Genomic DNA, 17,219 nt, shown 5'->3' with positions numbered 1-17,219 from the left:
TAAAAAAAAAGATTCAGGGGGCCCCCATAGCTCTCAGGTGATAATTCGAACCCTGGGCAAGTGGGCTGGCTTGAGTTAGACTCGTGCTTGAAGAATTCAATGTCCAGAGTGCTCGTATCATTTTCGATATGCCAATCCTTTTATTGACCTTTTTTCCTCCAAATAATATAATACAAAATACTCTAACTAATAACACTGAACTCCAACCTATACGGCACATCAACACGAACACGACAAGACACGGTCAAAAACTGTTTGGCTATTCCCCTTGCGCACCTGGGGCTCGTCACCCACTGATCAGTATATATGGGTAACCACCCCCTGTGGTGGTTGCCATGGTGACTAATAATGCCACACCTCTGCACCGTGAGTTAAAATAAAACTAAATAAACAGAAGGGCATTTTGGCCCCAACACACCGGCCCCTAATTGAGAATGGCAGGAGGCCAGGAACAATTCAAAATAATATTTACGTAATGGAGCCAATAAATTCATACAAAAGAACTCAAAAAACAATTCTCTGAATTAGAAGCTTTAAATTGCAGCTACTTGAAGCAAGCAACGTGTAGTTACTGGTCTATTAAATTGCAGCTTCTTGAAGCAAGCAAACTTTAGTTACTGGTCTACACTCGTGCAGAACGCACCAGTCCTTTCCTGTCGGGATAGGTCTCCAGGACTCTTCCAAGTAACCAGGAACCACATGGAGCTGTAGCGTCTGCGATCAATACAATGTCTCCAGGGACAAGACTTTGTCTCTCCTTACTCCACCTCTGCCGCTCCTGTAGCAAAGGTAAGTATTCTCTCAGCCAGTGTTTCCTGTTCCACTTTGTCTGCATCTTCATGACTCAGTTAGTTTCTTTTATGACTCATCTCCAATAGAGTCTTTCGTAGTTTCAAGATCCAAGCAACTGACCTCTTCAACCTTTTCCAGTCAGAAAAGTAGGTGATCAGTTGGTGTGTGGCACTTGGTGCATCGACAATAACTGCATTGATGTTGAGATCCTTTTTGACCTCAGGGTCATCAGCAGAAATTGTTGTACTCCAAGATACCATCTGGCCACTCTTCCTCCTCTGGTTTCCAAAGAAACTCAGGGCCTTCAATCCACCTTCTGTTGGTCAGCAATTCATCCACCTTAACTCCCCTTGAAGCTTTGTCAGCAGGGTTCTGAGTGGTATGAATGTACCTCCCTTGCTTGACATCAGATGTTCTTTGGATGGCAGAAATCCTGTCTCGGTGGAACTTCTCATCTCTCCCAAACCTCCTTTTCAGTCCAAGGATGCGTTGCCTAGCAACAAACTGATTGTTTGGCAGAGACACTTCTTTCCTTTTTAAAGGGAAGCTCCAAGGTGTAATGTCCGTCTTGAAGTTTGCATGACCTTTCATTAAAATCATGGTCCTCCAGATTAGTTATAGAGATCCTATTAACAATAGCAGCGGGGTAGACACTCTCACTCCGCTGCTCACTGTAGCCTGAAAGGGGACCATTAATGACTCACCCCAATAGGGTCTTAATGGCATATGGCCCATTGCCACGACTGTTCACAACTTCCCAGGGTTCAAGCATTTTGGAGGCATTGGTACCTATCAATAACTCCACATCAGCTTGAATCCGAGGAAGGACAACCCCATCTAAGTATGGCCACTTAGCCAACTCCTCTTTGCTAATGATGTTACTTGTGGTTACGGGCATCCTCTTCTGGGTGTAGACCTTGGGCAGGTCATAGAACTGTTTCCCAGTGAGGCTGGAGATCTCCAAGTCTGTCAGCATGTAGCTGGACACAGATGCCTTTGGGCCCATGGTATGTAAGCTGATTTGTGTTTTCCTTCCTGTAAGGTTCAGCCTTCTCATTAGGGTTTCTGAACAAAATGTGTCAGTGCTGCCTGGATCTAAAAATGCATATGTTGTAATGATGTTGTCTCCCTTGCTGGACTTCACCTGTACAGGCAAGATTGACAGAGCCCCATTGCTGCTTCCGGCCCCTGTTTGTCCACATGTCTGCAAAGAGATCTGTGCGTTACTCACCGAAGGTTTCTTTGGCTGGTTTGTGTTGCTTGCTCTCTCCTTCTGATTTTATATGAAGAACACTGGGATGGTTTTGGCTGCACACCTTGCAAGTCAAGCGCTTCTCGCAATTCCTGCTAAGATGTCCAATGCGAAGGCAGCCAAAACAGATTCCTTTTTGCCTTTATAAAAGTAATCTTGTCCCTGTGTGTCTTCTCCTCCATCTGAGGACATTGATCCAGAGTGTGGTTTTTAGAGCAACATACACAAGTGTTGGTGTTGTGAGCACATGCATTTCTTTGCTTTGCAGGGGTTTTGATAGTAACTGTGGTTGCAAAACTGTCTCCTGTGAATTTGGGTTTGATTTGTGACTTCATTCTGTTCATGTTCATAGGTCTACTTCCTGTACTTGGTGGTGTATTTTGAATGTCTCCGAAGACTGGGTCTGAGACAATCTTTACCTGGTGCTCAATGAATGTGACAATATTCATGAATTGTGGTCTGCGATGGTGTTTTTCCATTATCGAACATACAGAGACTCTCCAATTCTCTCTGAGCTTGTATGGAAGCTTTGAAATCAATACTTTCATGTTCGCTGGCATATCGAGTTCCCTCATGTACTGCACATTCTCCATAGCATTACAGCACTCTCGAAGGAAAAGAGCATAGGCTTTAAGAGATTTTATGTCTTCAGCCTTCACTAGCGGCCAGTTGAGCATCTTCTCCATGTAAGCTGCTGTGATTTTATATTCATCTCCAAAGTGTTGTTCAAGTAGGTACTTTGCCATATCATAGCCTCTGTCTGGAGCCATGTGTTGACAGCTACGCACAAGCTCTTTAGGCTGACCCCTGGTGTACTTCTCCAAGAAGTACAAACAATCACCTCTGTTTCTCGTGTTCTTCTCCACACAATGAACAAAGGCTCTGACAAAGGTTCTGTACTGCAGAGGATCCCCATCAAAATATGGAATCTCTCTTGGTGGCAGTAAGTGAGTGGTTTGCTGCTCTACTAGCATTGCTGTTATCTCATTTTGTCTTTTTAATAGGTTGCATACAACTGAGGTTTCATTGCTTTGAGGTGAAATTACAGTTGGGGTCGTTAGCTGCACAGGAGGGTCCACGTGAGTTGTATTGTCCTGTGCTCCATCCCAAGACACATGTTGTCTTTGTAAAGATGGCGGTTGTGTTTGAATGAGAGTTGGCTGTAACAGCATAGATTGTTGTTTTTGCCAAAATGGGGGCTGTTGAATGGGTGTTGGCTGCATCAAGTGCATAGGCTGTTGTATTTGCCAGGGTGGTGCTTGTTGCTGTTGCATAGCTTGTGGTTTCCATAGTGATGGTTGTTGCACATATGATTGCTGTGCAGATGGTTGCTGCGGTTCTGGTGGTTGCATAGACTGTTGCTGTGGTAGTGATGTATATTCTTTTGCATGAGGATTGAGAGTGACTGAGGGTTCCTTTAACCTTGTTCCTTTCCTGTAGTATGAGTCTATTCCATCTGGCTGTGTGAGTGAAAGAGCTTGGTGACTGGGGGATTGTAATACTGCTAGTCTTGCGTTGGTAGCTGCCAATTGTGCATCAAGCTCCATCGTTTCCTTTTTCTTTTTCAGGATCTGTTCCTGCTCTTCCAGAGCGTGTTTATGCTCCTCCAGAGCGTGTTTATCCTTTTTCAGCATTTGTTCCTGCTCCTCCAGAGCGTGTTTATCCTTTAACGCTGCAGCGCGAATCACAAGTGAAGCTCTATCTGCCTCGGCCTGTAAGCGAGCTGCTGAGGTAGAAGATCTGCTGGACCTGCTGGTACCAGACCTTGTGTGACCTTTGTGAGCAGATTTTTTACTTCCCACATTAGAAATGCTGTCATTTGGATTAATTCGATTTTGCACGTCCTCATCCTTATTAACACTTTCCACATTAGAAATGCTGTCATTTGGATTAATTAGATTTTGCACGTCCTCCTCATCCTCATTAACACTTTCCACAGTTTTGGTAATTTTTGTCCATGCATTCATGTGATCAATAAAGTCATTGACATTGATCATTTTGGCCTTGAACCAAATGTCATGTTTTCCCCTTTCCTCTGGAGGTACTATTGGCAACAGAGCCTCCTGGTTTGCTGCTGCTTCCTTGCATATGTGGAGATATTGCATAAATGCGCATTGCACCTCCTGTTTGCATCCACTTTGCATTAACCTCAAAATCGTTTTTTGCAAGTTAGAAGCCTTGTTAAATTTAGATTTATGTAATTTATGTAATGTGTCAATTTTATCCAATAGGGCTTTTGGTGTTAATTTGCTCTTGCGTTTTGTGACCTGTTGTGCTTCGGTATCAACATTGTGTGTGATTTGACCTGTGTCCACCTCGGACTGTGTTTTAGCCACTGTGGGTGTGGGCTGTGACTGTTTTGCAGTCCTTTCAACCAATGAAGGTTCTTTACAATGCGTTTCAGCCGTGGCGGGCTGTTCAACCTGCATAACGCTAGACTCTGCTGGATTCTGAACACCTTTATCAGAATCCATATCAGCAATATAAGACCAACAGATTCAGTATGAAGCGGTACCTTTGGTTAAACCACAATAAACAAAACCCACAGTTAATCATCACATGGTTAAACGTTTTAACCAAACCTTAAACACACATACACACGAACGGGTTGCGCAACCATAAAACCACCAATGCATTGGAATTTCCCTTTTTATATTTTTCTCAATTGACCCTGTGTGCACACATTTGTTTTTTATATGGCCATAAGCTATACCTGGTAGCGCGCTACATACCTGTTCGTTGCGCAGCGCTGTCGGGGCCGTTTGACTTTATTCTTTGAACTTCGAAAAGTCTTCAAACAGCGCTCCTTGTCCGAGCGCTATTCAACTTCAAACAGCGCTCCTTGTCTGAGCGCTATTCAATAAACTGCTTGTTTGCAGGACAGCTCCCTGGTCCGTCCGCTCGTCCTGACGATGCTGGGCAGCTCCCGATCCGTCCGCTCGTCCTGGCGATGCTGGGCAGCTCCCGATCCGTCCGCTCGTCCTGACGGTGCAGTGGACAATCTGGTCCAGATTGTCCACGTTCCGCGCAATTCCAAGCGAAACGGTGAACCAAACAGTTGTCACTAATGTCTTTCAGCGGCCTCAGAAATCAAAACACTGTCTCGCTGATCAGCTGTTGAATCATGAGCGCAGAGCGCGCTGTCTCGCTGATCAGCTGTTGAATGAATCTTGAGCGCCCAGCGCGATTATCCTCATCTTCCAATAAATAACAAAGGCAATTGTCCATTTCAAACGAAGAGCCTTCGTTTTTGACTAATGTAGAGCCATTACCTATAAGCCTACTGCGAGGGGCAAGTGGGCTGGCTTGAGTTAGACGCGTGCTTGAAGAATTCAATGTCCAGAGTGCTCGTATCATTTTCGATATGCCAATCCTTTTATTGACCTTTTTTCCTCCAAATAATATAATACAAAATACTCTTTAACTAATAACACTGAACGCAGACCTATACGGCACATCAACACGAACACGACAAGACACGGTCAAAAACTGTTTGGCTATTCCCCTTGCGCACCTGGGGCTCGTCACCCACTGATCAGTATATATGGGTAACCACCCCCTGTGGTGGTTGCCATGGTGACTAATAATGCCACACCTCTGCACCGTGAGTTAAAAACTAAATAAACAGAAGGGCATTTTGGCTCCAACAACACCTTTACAGTAGACTTAAAGGTACTTAGTTAAAGGTAGAATAATTTTGTAAACAAAGTGCAATACCAAGCGGAGCTCTCTTGCCTAGATGTCGCTGTTTGACTGCATTACAGATTCTACCTTTTTAAAGACTGCATTGCATCGCATGTATGACACTATGTCTATGTCCTTGTTTGTAATATAATTGACATGGTGCTTTTTCATTCAAAAGAGTATATTTTAATTGCATTCTTATCCCAAAATCTTGCTGCCAGATTTAGATTCACAAAAAAAAGTACAAGTATGATTTTCTGATATGTATACACATTGTTGATGACTGTATTGTAAAAAGTCCACCAGTTTCACGTATACCTCCACCCTTTGACCTACTCTTTGACACACTCGTTAATGATCATCGAATTGTGTAGTAATGAGGTCACATGAGTGTATTAGAAATATATACTCACTCACGCACACTCCCTCTTGACGTCAGCGAGCTACTCGTTAGTTAGCTGCTGTCTATGAAGTTCCGGCTTGCTTAATGGCACTGTTATTCTGGGTGTTGCCTAAGCCTTATCTTGGTATTTGCATTGAGATAGGTCAATAGAAACGGAACGGGAAGTCACGCAAAAAGAAAAAAAGGGTGAAGTCTTCTAGGAACAGCAGCTTTATTATTGTATTGATTTTTTATCTTGGGCCAGCCTGAAAACCAAGCTGCACCATACTTTATTTTGTGGTTCAGGACCACTCAATGAAATGCACCTATATGTGAAAAACTGCTTTGCATTAAATGGCTGTGTGCTGCCTTTTGACAAGAGTGTTGCCTTCCACTCTCTCTCAGTTGATTCTCAGATTACAGTCCCCCGAGCAATGGAGCCGCATGCGCCCACTCCCCATACGGGGCCTCTCCCCGTCCCACCACATAGAGGGAACAAGATTGCCAACTCTGTGGTCTCTGGAGCCAACATACCCACCTCCACCAACCCACCCGCATCCGTCAACTCCCTGCCTCCCACCCTCAACAACAGCATGGCAGCCAACCAGACAGGGACAGGTACATGGATATGCAGTATTGTCATAATGAACTTCTTCTTCTTTCCTTTATTTAGCCAGATAAAACATTAAGAACAGGTTTCTTATTTGCAATGTTGATCTGGTCCAAAAGGCCCCAACAGGAATACAATAAAAAAAAAAGAGTTAAGAATCATATAAATAAACACATGTACACACATGTACAACTATGTACAAAAAGAAATAAACGGGGGAGGAGTAGGGGGGGGTGGGTGAAAGTGTGTGTGTGTTTGTGCGCGCTAGGGCTGACCCCGATTAGTTGAATAGTCGACTAATCGATCGAAAGGAGCCGTAGTCGACTGCCAACGTCTTAGTCGAATGCAAAAAAAAATAATATTCGTATTTTTTTATCATTCTTTCCAAAAGCAAAGAAGCCTAGAAGCGTGGCTAACGCTAATGACGCGTATACCAGCAAGACTAACTGCCTAAGAAAATGGGCACAGAGGCACTGAAAGAGGATTTCACCCATCTAATGAACACCCTAGAATAGACAAAAATAGGGCGGCTAAGTGGCGCAGTGGGCAAGGCGCTCGCCACTAACGCAGGATATGCTGGGTTTGAGCCCAGCTCTCGGCGTTGCTTCCGGCTTGGCTGGTCGTTCATACTAATACAATTGGCAGTATTAGGGGGTGGGAAAGCCGGTGGGTGGGCATCGGACGTTGTGGACAGCGACTCCTACAGGTTGGTTGGTGCGCCTGTACAGCAGAATCAGGAAGCATCGGGGGCAGCGTGAGCCTCCCACGCGTTACTCCTCGACACTGAGAGATCGCGCTGTACAGGTGAAAAGATGCGACAGCTGCCTCCACGTGTACCGGAGGGGACACGTGATGCAAAGCTTGGTCCACATTGCAGCTGATCAGTGGGAGGCATGGTCTATCAACGTTCGAGACAGGGGAGGGTAGAATTGGATAATACGAAATTGGGATGGGAGAAAAATAGAAAATGGGGAGAAAAAGTTGACACAAAAAAAAAGAATAGACAAAAATCAAGATGTATCCATCAGTGGACCAATTGCATGCTTTTGCAGAGGACAAGACGCCTTCAGTCGACTCCTTCAGACATTAAGCACCCCCACAGCCCAAATGGAATGATAAAAAAATTATAATAATAAATAAAAATTTATATACTTTATTTTTTTGCATTCAGCGGGGTAGTTGACTACCAGTCGACTATCAGCAAATTTCATCCAATCAAAGCCGACTATCCAAATCCTTAGTCGGGGACAGCCTGGTGCACATGTGTATGCAAACGGATGCGTGTGTCTAGGTGCGAGTATGAAGATGAATGAGTGCTTGTATGTTGTGTGTGAGAGGGTGTATGCAAGTGTGAAACTGGGGTATCAGCAAGAGCAGGAGGGATCAACTAAGAGCGTGTTAAGTTTATTCTTGAAGGGAATCAGTTAAGTAAGAGTTGTAAGTTTAAGGGTGTCTTGAAAAGCGTTCCAGTTATAAGCTGCTACAAAGTGAAAGGAGTTTCGGCCTTGGGATGCTTGGGATGTTTAGTTTGATCAGCTTGCTTGATCTTGTAACGATTGATGCCAGGTGGGCTCTTAATGCTTGATTCCTCAATCGTTTACCGTTCAGCAGACAGACGAGACCTGGGCCAGTCACTAGCGTCGGACTTTGGCTTCGAGGACAACTTCAACCACTCTCTCAGGGTGGAGGAGAAAAAGAACCAGCAGAATCGGATAGTGGCCTCCAGGGAAGCTCCGCCTCCCCCCATCCCCCCCCTCCCACCCCGGAAAGCCTCCTACAACCCCTCTGCCGCTCTGCCCCCTGCACCGGTCCCTAAAGACAGAGTGGCTGCCCTGCAGGGTAGAGACTGCTCCTTCATCACGCCTGCCAAACAAGAGTAGGTACCAACTTCCATCATAGAGTTTCCATCCCGATGTAATCGCAACAGCTAATCCTAATCGGGTTTCTAGAGGATTTCCCCGCTTTTTCATGCAACATCTCAGGATGTTCTTCACTCCGTTTCTTATGCAAACCTAGCTTGAATATCGATTAGTTAAATGAGGTTGTCAAATATGAGGAGGATTGTGGTGATGATGAACTACAGCCTTGGACTCAAAACCAAGTTTGAGTACTGTATGTCAAGTAGTGTATTTGCACGATAACCAACGCAATCTATATATATTTGTTAACCCTGCAGTGTCCGGTTTGGATTTGACCGCATAGACAGGCCGCCGTCGTGGAGCGACAGCCCCACCACCAACACCATGAGACAAGCCATGCTCTCGAGCCAGGCGGGTCAGAGGGAATACCTCATCAAACACCGCCTGGGCAAGAAGGAGAAGGAGTACGTGGACATCCAGAACTTCAGGTGAGGAGCGCAGCTCTTTCCGAATGTTTGTGTTCACAGGCTCTGGAGTTCAGTAGTACGGGTCTATCCTAGATAGCTGTTCCCGCCATGTCATTCATTTTCGTGTTGCAAGTTTGAAATATCTTTTCTTATGTGACGGCTTTATTTTAGAGTCGACAGGTTTCCGTGTCCAACGTCCAAAATATCTGGCGTATGAAACACCGAGCCAACCACTCCAGCTATTAATTCACAAGCATGAGCCAAGTCCTGACGAGTGCGCTTGTTTTAGGTTCTTCACAGGAACGTGGAATGTGAACGGCCAGTCTCCAGACAGCAGCTTGGAACCCTGGCTGTGCTGCGACCCAGAACCCCCTGATGTATACGCGCTGGGGTCAGTAGCATGGTTTCATACCTTTTTCATTTTAATAGGCCACCTGAGAAAATTAGGTTTAAAGCTACAGTATTTAAGTTGTTTATTTGCTCGGAAAGAAAAACACTATATAACATTAGAAATATAATGACTTACAAATCAATGTTAATACAATAAAAAGAAACAGGAATTTCTTGTGTTAGCCAAACGGTTATTGGTATCTTGAGACTGATAGAGGGCTAGAAGAACACAGGGTCGGCTCCTAAACGACTCTTCGAGGTGCCCCAGCCATTCCATGTAGTTTCATTCCATGTTTATGGATTTGTTAATCAGCTAATTTGGTTCAGCTAATCAATATCTCATTAAGTTGAATTTGTTGAGCTGGTGGTGGAATTTAACATCAAAATGTACATGGAATGAAATTATGAGGAGCTGTTGGGGACCCTCTCACAAGATATCAATATATTTTGGAAAACACAAGAAATTCTTGTTTGTATTGTAGTAATGTTGATTTGTATGTATTCTAATGTTTTATATTGTTCTTCTGGCCAAATAAACACTTACCGTAATTTTCGCACTATAAGCCGCACCTGAATATAAGCCGCAGCAGCTAAATTGAATGATGTGTACATATATAAGCCGCACTGGACTATAAGCAGCAAGTGTTTTAATGTTCAATTACCATATGTAAGGGTTCATGCACAGAGGGGATTGTCAGGAAAGAGATGGCTGTTTGAGGAAGCTCCTATTTATTAACATTTCAACAAACAAGTTGCATATTTGCATAACGTATTCAAGTGTTACCATTTAGTGCAATAGTAGCTACAGAACATGTACTGTGCTGTGTAGCTGTAAAAATCCATAGATTAGCCGCACCGTTATATAAGCCGCAGGGTCGAAAAATGGGAAAAAAGGCGCTGCTTATAGTCCGAAAATTACGGTACTACCCAGATAAATATGGAAGCTTTAGACCTAATTCTCTTTTAACATTTGCACTGTAACGTTATATATATCAAACAATGTTTTAAAAATGTAAATTAACCCAGTATATTGACTTGGTTGTGATGTGACTCTGTAGATTTCAAGAGCTGGACCTGAGCACTGAGGCCTTTTTCTATCTGGATTCTTCCAAGGAGCAGCTGTGGGTGGAAGCTGTGGAGGGAAGCCTGCACCCAAAAGCCAAGTACAAGCGGGTGAGGAGAGAGAGAGAGAGGGAGAGGGGGAGAGAGAGAGAGAGAGGGGGAGGGAGGGAGAGGGAGAGGGAGGGAGGGAGAGGGAGGGAGGGAGAGGGAGAGAGAGAGGGAGAGAGAGAGGGAGAGAGAGAGGGAGAGGGAGGGAGAGAGGGAGAGAGAGAGGGAGAGAGAGAGGGAGAGAGAGAGGGAGAGAGAGAGAGAGGGAGAGAGAGAGAGAGAGAGAGAGAGAGAGGGAGAGAGAGAGGGAGAGAGGGAGAGAGAGAGAGGGAGAGAGAGAGAGAGATAGAGAGAGAGAGATAGAGAGAGAGAGATAGAGAGAGAGAGAGAGAGAGAGAGAGATTTTATCAGCACTTAGGCATGCAGAGCATGTAATGTGGTTATAATGTGGTTATGAATGTCTTTTGTGCCGTTAGGTCCGGATCATCCGATTGGTCGGCATGATGTTGGTGGTGTTTGTCAACAAGCTGCACAAGAGTCACCTCAGAGATGTTGCTGCTGAGCACGTGGGAACTGGCATCATGGGGAAGATGGTACGGTTCAACCTCAAAATGATCGATAAATATCGTTTTTTATTTTGCACGTGTAAATGATTATTATTTTTTTAATAAAGAAAAAACTAATTATTTAACGTTAGTTCGTGTGTGTCACGTGCACTCACTGTAGTTTTTGCGATGCTGTAGTTGGCCCACGACACACACAAACTAATGTTAAATAATTCTTTATTATTTTTTAAGAAAAACGTATTACATTTTCTTTTTTTTTACACTTTTTTTTGTACACATGCAAAAGAAATCGCTACTTGTGTGTCGCCACTTATCGATTTCACACAGTTATCAATAAATCGATAAGTGGTCTTAGCCTTAGATATTACATACCTGCATGCATGTAAATTAGAGAATATCGGACTATCAAATTCATACGGTGCTTTTCCACTACATGGTACAGACTCGACTCAACTCGACTCTACTCTTGGTACCAGGTACTTTGTTTTCCACTACAGATAGTACCCCCTTCAACTGCCACAGCCCAAACTAATTTCATTGGTTGCCCGACTACTTCTGTCCTACACACACCGCTCTCTGGCACCTGTTTAACACCATATTAATGTCATATTGTCGTTGATATACAGTACATGCATTTAAAAATCTATTTCCCTTAGTTACATCAATATTGTACTTTCAGAACAGTCTTATGTTTGCAGGTTGGCGGTCGGATGGCGTAGCGGAGATTGCGCTCGTCACCAATGCAAGATGCTGCGGTCTTGACTCCCGGAGTCAGCATTGCCTGCGGCTTAGGCCGATTGTCGTACTAACTCGTTTGGCTGAGTTAGCGGGAGGGAAGTCGAGGGTGGTAATCTGGTGTTGTGGACAGCGACGCCTACACGTCAGGTCTGGGCGCCTGCTCAGCGAAAGGCAAGAAATGGTGAAGGCAGCGTGACCTCCCACGTGTTACGCTTCACCAATGAGAGTCCTCACTGCCAGGTGAAAAAAGAGCCACTGGCTGTCTCCACATGTGTCGGAGGAAGCGTGTGGTAGACTTCAGGGTTCCCTTGTACCGACCAGTAGGAGGAACATGCGCACAACAACCAGGTAGGGGAGGGGGGGAATTGGCATAACGACTAAATTGGGATGGGGAGAAAAATAGAAAATCAGGCGGAGAAAAAGAGGATAAAAAATAAATATATACCGGTATATATTTTTGCAGGTTAAGTATTTAATGTTCGCCCATTAGGCCATCATTGTGTAGCGAGTCTGGCCAGAGTAGCAGTTTTTTCACCAAATAGCAAGCATTACAAATACTTCACCTTTTAAGTACAACGACCAATCGACTCCGACCAATCGACGGTCTGCTGTGTTTTCACATCACCCTTTGGTATCATCTCGGCTCACTTGGAACCCGATACAAAAAAAAGTACCAGGTACTATCCTCAAACTTTTGCCCGATGGAAAACCCAAAAAGGCGAGTAGAGTGGTGTTGAGCTGGTACTGCGCTGTGGGAGAGGGCCGATAGAGCCTGATGTGTTGTGTTCTTGCAGGGAAACAAAGGAGGTGTGGCGGTGAGGTTTGTCTTCCACAACACCAGCTTCTGCTTCGTCAACTCGCACCTGGCGGCACACGTGGAGGACTTTGAGCGGCGCAACCAGGACTATAAGGACATATGCGCTCGCATGACCTTTCACCTGCTAGACTACCCCCCTCTAAGCATCGTCAAGCACGAGTGAGTTCTCCAGTCTCCCGCAGCAGGGACAGTCTGCCCCGATTGATTTCCAACGTCTGTTTTGACATTTGTTTAACTGCATTTGTCTTGTCCAATTGCGTTTGAGAGTTTTCATGCGTTAGTAGGTAATTGATTTTGTTTTGCGGTGTTCTTGCTCGTCATTCCAATTTGTTGTCTTTATGTGCGAGAGTGCATACTCGTATACTTTCCCCGCCACGAGTGAGCAGTCAGCATCTCTTCTTGGATTATTTTGAGTAATGATTGTTTTCTTTTATGTGCCCACTGCACAAATGACTGACTGCACTCTCTGGATCATAGACCTCTTTCCCAGGATGTAGGTTTTAGGTTAGATTTAGGGATGCCCCGATCGATCGGCCACCGATCGCTATCGGCCGATAATCAGTATAAATATGCGATCGGTGATCGGTGATAATGCTTTATTTTCGCCGATCGTCAAAACCGATCTCACTCGCTGAGTTCTTTCTCAGACACCGGGAGCTGCACACAGTGCTGCGCGTCTGCTCCTCCTCCAGCCCCTCCCGCACGCATGTAAACACGGGTCTAGTCTAGTCTAGTGGGACAGGACCTCCATGAGCTAACGTTAGCTACCGTTACAAAATGACCCAGTCAACTATTCACTTTTAGTTTAATACATGATGAGGCATTGTCTAACCGAACGGTATCTAGCCGGCTAGCTACTGATAGCTCCTGATATCAACAAATGCTCCAGCAATAGTCTAGTACTAGTGTATTATACCTCTGTTAGCTCACGTTAGCTTAGCTCACTGTTCAAAACGAAATGTCCCATTCAACTAAATAGTTCACTGAGGCGTTGTCTTAACGTTATATTTCCGGCTAGCAGTAGCTACAGATGGCTCCTGATATCAATGTATTATAACACTCATTCGATGCGTATTCGAGCCCCGGCTTGCATTGCAGTCACAAACGGGGATAGCTGAGGGAGTAGGGTATATCTGCAGAGCCTAGGGTAAATCTGCAGAGCCGAATGTGATTTGATCAAAGCAGAGTATACACACAGACAGTGGAGATAGCGAGCATTTTGACTTGTTGCGTGGTGGCGTTGTCTCGCAGATAATACAACTACAAGTACAAGTCTAATTATATAATATATATATTTTATAAAAATAAAAAATAAATTATATAAAATATTTTATTTATTTATTTTTTATTAACACTTTGATTGCCATGGTTAAATTCATGATATACCATCCCTTGCCAGCTCTATTTAACATGGAGAAGTTCCCCTTCTTTGCAGGGCTATAACCTTTTAAATTCTATTGCTAGATTGCCATTACTATGGCCCATTCAATGTCCTATATGTATTGTTCATGGTGTAGCAACGTTAAACTTTTTCATTCACATATTCATACTAAAATATGGTCTAAAGTATAAGTATGTTTTCATCTCTTTCTGCAGCTTCCTCCAGATCGTGATTTATAGCCCCAAATGCATTATATTGATGATCAAATACAGTTTGGTAGGAATCTGTGCGAGATCAAAAATGTCAACTGGACGTACTTCTAGAATTTACTACACGTCATCTGATGTTGACCGGATGGGCGAGGGGGCGTTTATAATTCCGTGGGCAACGTTATACCATTCATCTAATGTGGGTCATATGTTCATCATAGCAGTTTATATCGAACACGGTAATACTACACGCTAAAACTCACCCCAGTCTCCTCGGGCCGTTGGGCGATCAGCGTGGAGTAGACAGTTTTCAATTATGGGATGTTGAAATGCCCGATCTATTTCCAGGTTGTATAATAGTATATACGTCCAAATCATGTTGTTTTTTCGAGTTATTTCCACCGATCGATGTTCACTGTGTGAAGACAGAGTCTCTCTAACATTAGCGAGTGCCCGGACCCCATATGGAGTGAGTCCTGCCGGTTCAAAGGTTGACATCCGGTTTCGATCTGCCGATCGGCCACCAGATGGCGCTCTTGAACCGCTATAGGGTTGAGAGGAGATCAGCACTGTGTGTCAAGGCTGCGGAGGGGAAATATGATTTCGATCACAGATTTTTGAAATATTGATATCAAAGACGAGTTACGCCGTCCTCGGCAACTTGAGCATGGCGGGGAATGACGAGTTACGGCGTTTTCGGCAGTTAAAGTGTTAATCAAAAACGATCGGTATCGGATCGGTATCGGCCGATATGGCTCAAGACGATCGGTGATCGGTATCGGTGGCAAAAACCGTGATCGGGCATCCCTAGTTAGATTACATGTAATTAGTGCAACTGTTTCTCTAATTCGGAGGTTGTTTCAGCGTGTTTGTGCTGCCTCTTCTGTAGGGCTAGACAATATGAAAGAAATTCATATCACGATCATCTCTTTGTGCATACAAAATCACATTGTGTGATATCAAATCAGAACTTTTTGTTATTTTCAAACTAGACATGGCCAACAGTGGGCATATCACAGAACGGCCCAAATTCTCAATCCACATTTTGTGGATACCCCCCTTTTTTTTGGAGTGGTTCATGTTTTTTGTTTTATGAGAATACCGCCACCATGAGGCCAGATGAGTCAGAACATCACAGGCCTCCTTGCGATGGTAATTAAGATGGAAATTGGATCAGGAGATACACTAATTTGAGTATTAAACGTTTGGCCTGACGCTTGGGGAAACATCATGGGGTCACCAAAATCAATAGGTTTCTTCCTCTTGGGGTCATGAATGTGCACCGCAAATTTGAAAAGATTTGCATGAAAGCTATTTGGATTATTGTGTCCACACAAACAATCTGCGGCAGTGGCCGACACTAATGTTTATATATAATAATTATATTAACAAGTATGGTTATTATCATTCATTTAGATATGATGCTGATACGGTAAACTATAATATTGAATTATGGCCCAAACCCTATTCTTCTACGTTTCAGTGTGGTCGTGTGGCTGGGGGATTTGAACTACCGTCTTTTTGAGTATGATGCTAATGAGGCCAAACACCTCATAGCTCAGAATGAGCTGAAAAAGCTGCTGGATCGTGATCAGGTGAGGAACTGCGGTGTAGCTATCAACATGTAGCCGCTCTCTATTTATTTTCTATTATGTACACATGCACACCCGTATCGGGAAGTGGTCACGCATGATGCACAGATCTGTTCGTGAATGTTCAGTTCTGAAACCAGAAGCTAATTATGGCACCAAGTCAAACATCCTACTGTCCTATGAGCTATTGAGGACTTCTGCATCCAAGCTGTTTTGTGTGTGGAATCCCTCCCGGTTTCCTCTTTCGCCCCCGTTTTTGTTTATGATGAGCATAAATAAAGGAGTTCCTCTTGTCTACTGCGCTAAATAAAACTTGTGGAAATGTTCCCCGTTTTTATTTATTTATTTATTTTTCCAGCTGAACTTCCAGAGGCAGACAAAGAGGGCCTTCACGGACTTCATGGAGGGGGAGATTAACTTCATCCCCACCTATAAATACGATGCCAAGACGGATCGATGGGACTCTAGGTAAAAACAGCCCCTATTCCTGTCCTCGCACAATCCATCTACTGAGAGCTCTCTGCTGGGCTCTCACTGCTGTGAAGTTGGCCCCCGTTGTTAGAAAAATCACACAATAATAGAAAAGCATCATGTAGTCTTATTGCACCTTCACAACATATAGTAGACTCATGTTTAAAATATGTCCTTGGATGGGCGGCTGGGTAGCAGTGGACTAAGCACTCGCCTACCACCGCAGTGACTCTGGGATCCAATCCAGCTGTCAGCGGTACCTCCGGCTTGGTCAGTCGTCCCTACAGGTCAGTCGTGCCTGCTCTGAAATCTGACTGTGGACGTACATGCACGCTGTTCTCGCACGAAACCCGCGGGTGCTTGTGCCAGCGCCTGGTGGGGTCCTGGCGTTAGCGGGTGGGAAGCCGGTGGGGTATGTGTCCTGGTCGCCTGAATGCCTTCTACAACAGAACTGCGTTTCCGCGTCTCTGATTGGCCAGGTCATTTCTGGTCATGTGACATGTACGCCCAATCGTGGGACTGCAAGTTTCTACACTGGTTAAGCTTAGGCGCTCGTTCGAAGTTGGTTAAGGTTAGAGTTTGTCTTAGAGCATGGCGATAGAACGCCTGCCCTGATTCCGACGGTTAAGCTTAGGCACTCTTTCGAAGTTGGTTAAGGTTAGAGTTTGTCTTAGAGCATGGCGATAGAACGCCAGGTAGTTTGCAGGCTGTTAGACCCGGAAATAGGCGCAGAACTTGCTGTCCCACGATTGGCGCACATGTCACATGACCTGGCCAATCAGAGCGCAAAACTCGAACGCGGAAACGCAGTTCCGTCGTAGAAGGCATACACGCGTCCTGGTCGTTGTAAACTGCGACTCCTACTGGTCGGTCGGTGCGCCTGTTCAGCAGGGAGGGGA

At 44.6% G+C, this 17,219-nt stretch overlaps 1 protein-coding gene across 2 annotated transcripts in view; it reads left to right on the top strand.

Annotated features, from left to right (window-relative positions):
* The window catches only part of ocrl (OCRL inositol polyphosphate-5-phosphatase), a 71,963-nt gene that overhangs the window by 15,661 nt on the left and 39,083 nt on the right, over window positions 1–17,219 (top strand). The window contains exons 5-13 of one of the 2 annotated variants that reach the window (XM_084332456.1): window positions 6,516–6,728; window positions 8,332–8,596; window positions 8,897–9,067; window positions 9,336–9,437; window positions 10,495–10,609; window positions 11,023–11,139; window positions 12,645–12,826; window positions 15,741–15,852; window positions 16,208–16,317. In XM_084332456.1, coding sequence (XP_084188582.1) covers window positions 6,516–6,728; window positions 8,332–8,596; window positions 8,897–9,067; window positions 9,336–9,437; window positions 10,495–10,609; window positions 11,023–11,139; window positions 12,645–12,826; window positions 15,741–15,852; window positions 16,208–16,317 — 1,387 coding nt within the window. Of the gene's footprint in view, window positions 1–6,515; window positions 6,729–8,328; window positions 8,597–8,896; window positions 9,068–9,335; window positions 9,438–10,494; window positions 10,610–11,022; window positions 11,140–12,644; window positions 12,827–15,740; window positions 15,853–16,207; window positions 16,318–17,219 lie in introns of both variants that reach the window. The other variant, XM_084332455.1, reaches the window with a different exon arrangement.

This window comes from Notolepis coatsorum, assembly GCF_963971535.1.
Source record: "Notolepis coatsorum genome assembly, chromosome: 16".
NCBI classification, from domain to species: Eukaryota; Metazoa; Chordata; class Actinopteri; order Aulopiformes; family Paralepididae; genus Notolepis; species Notolepis coatsorum.
Note: the sequence above shows the minus strand (reverse complement) of the source record. Positions and strands in the feature narration are given on the sequence as shown.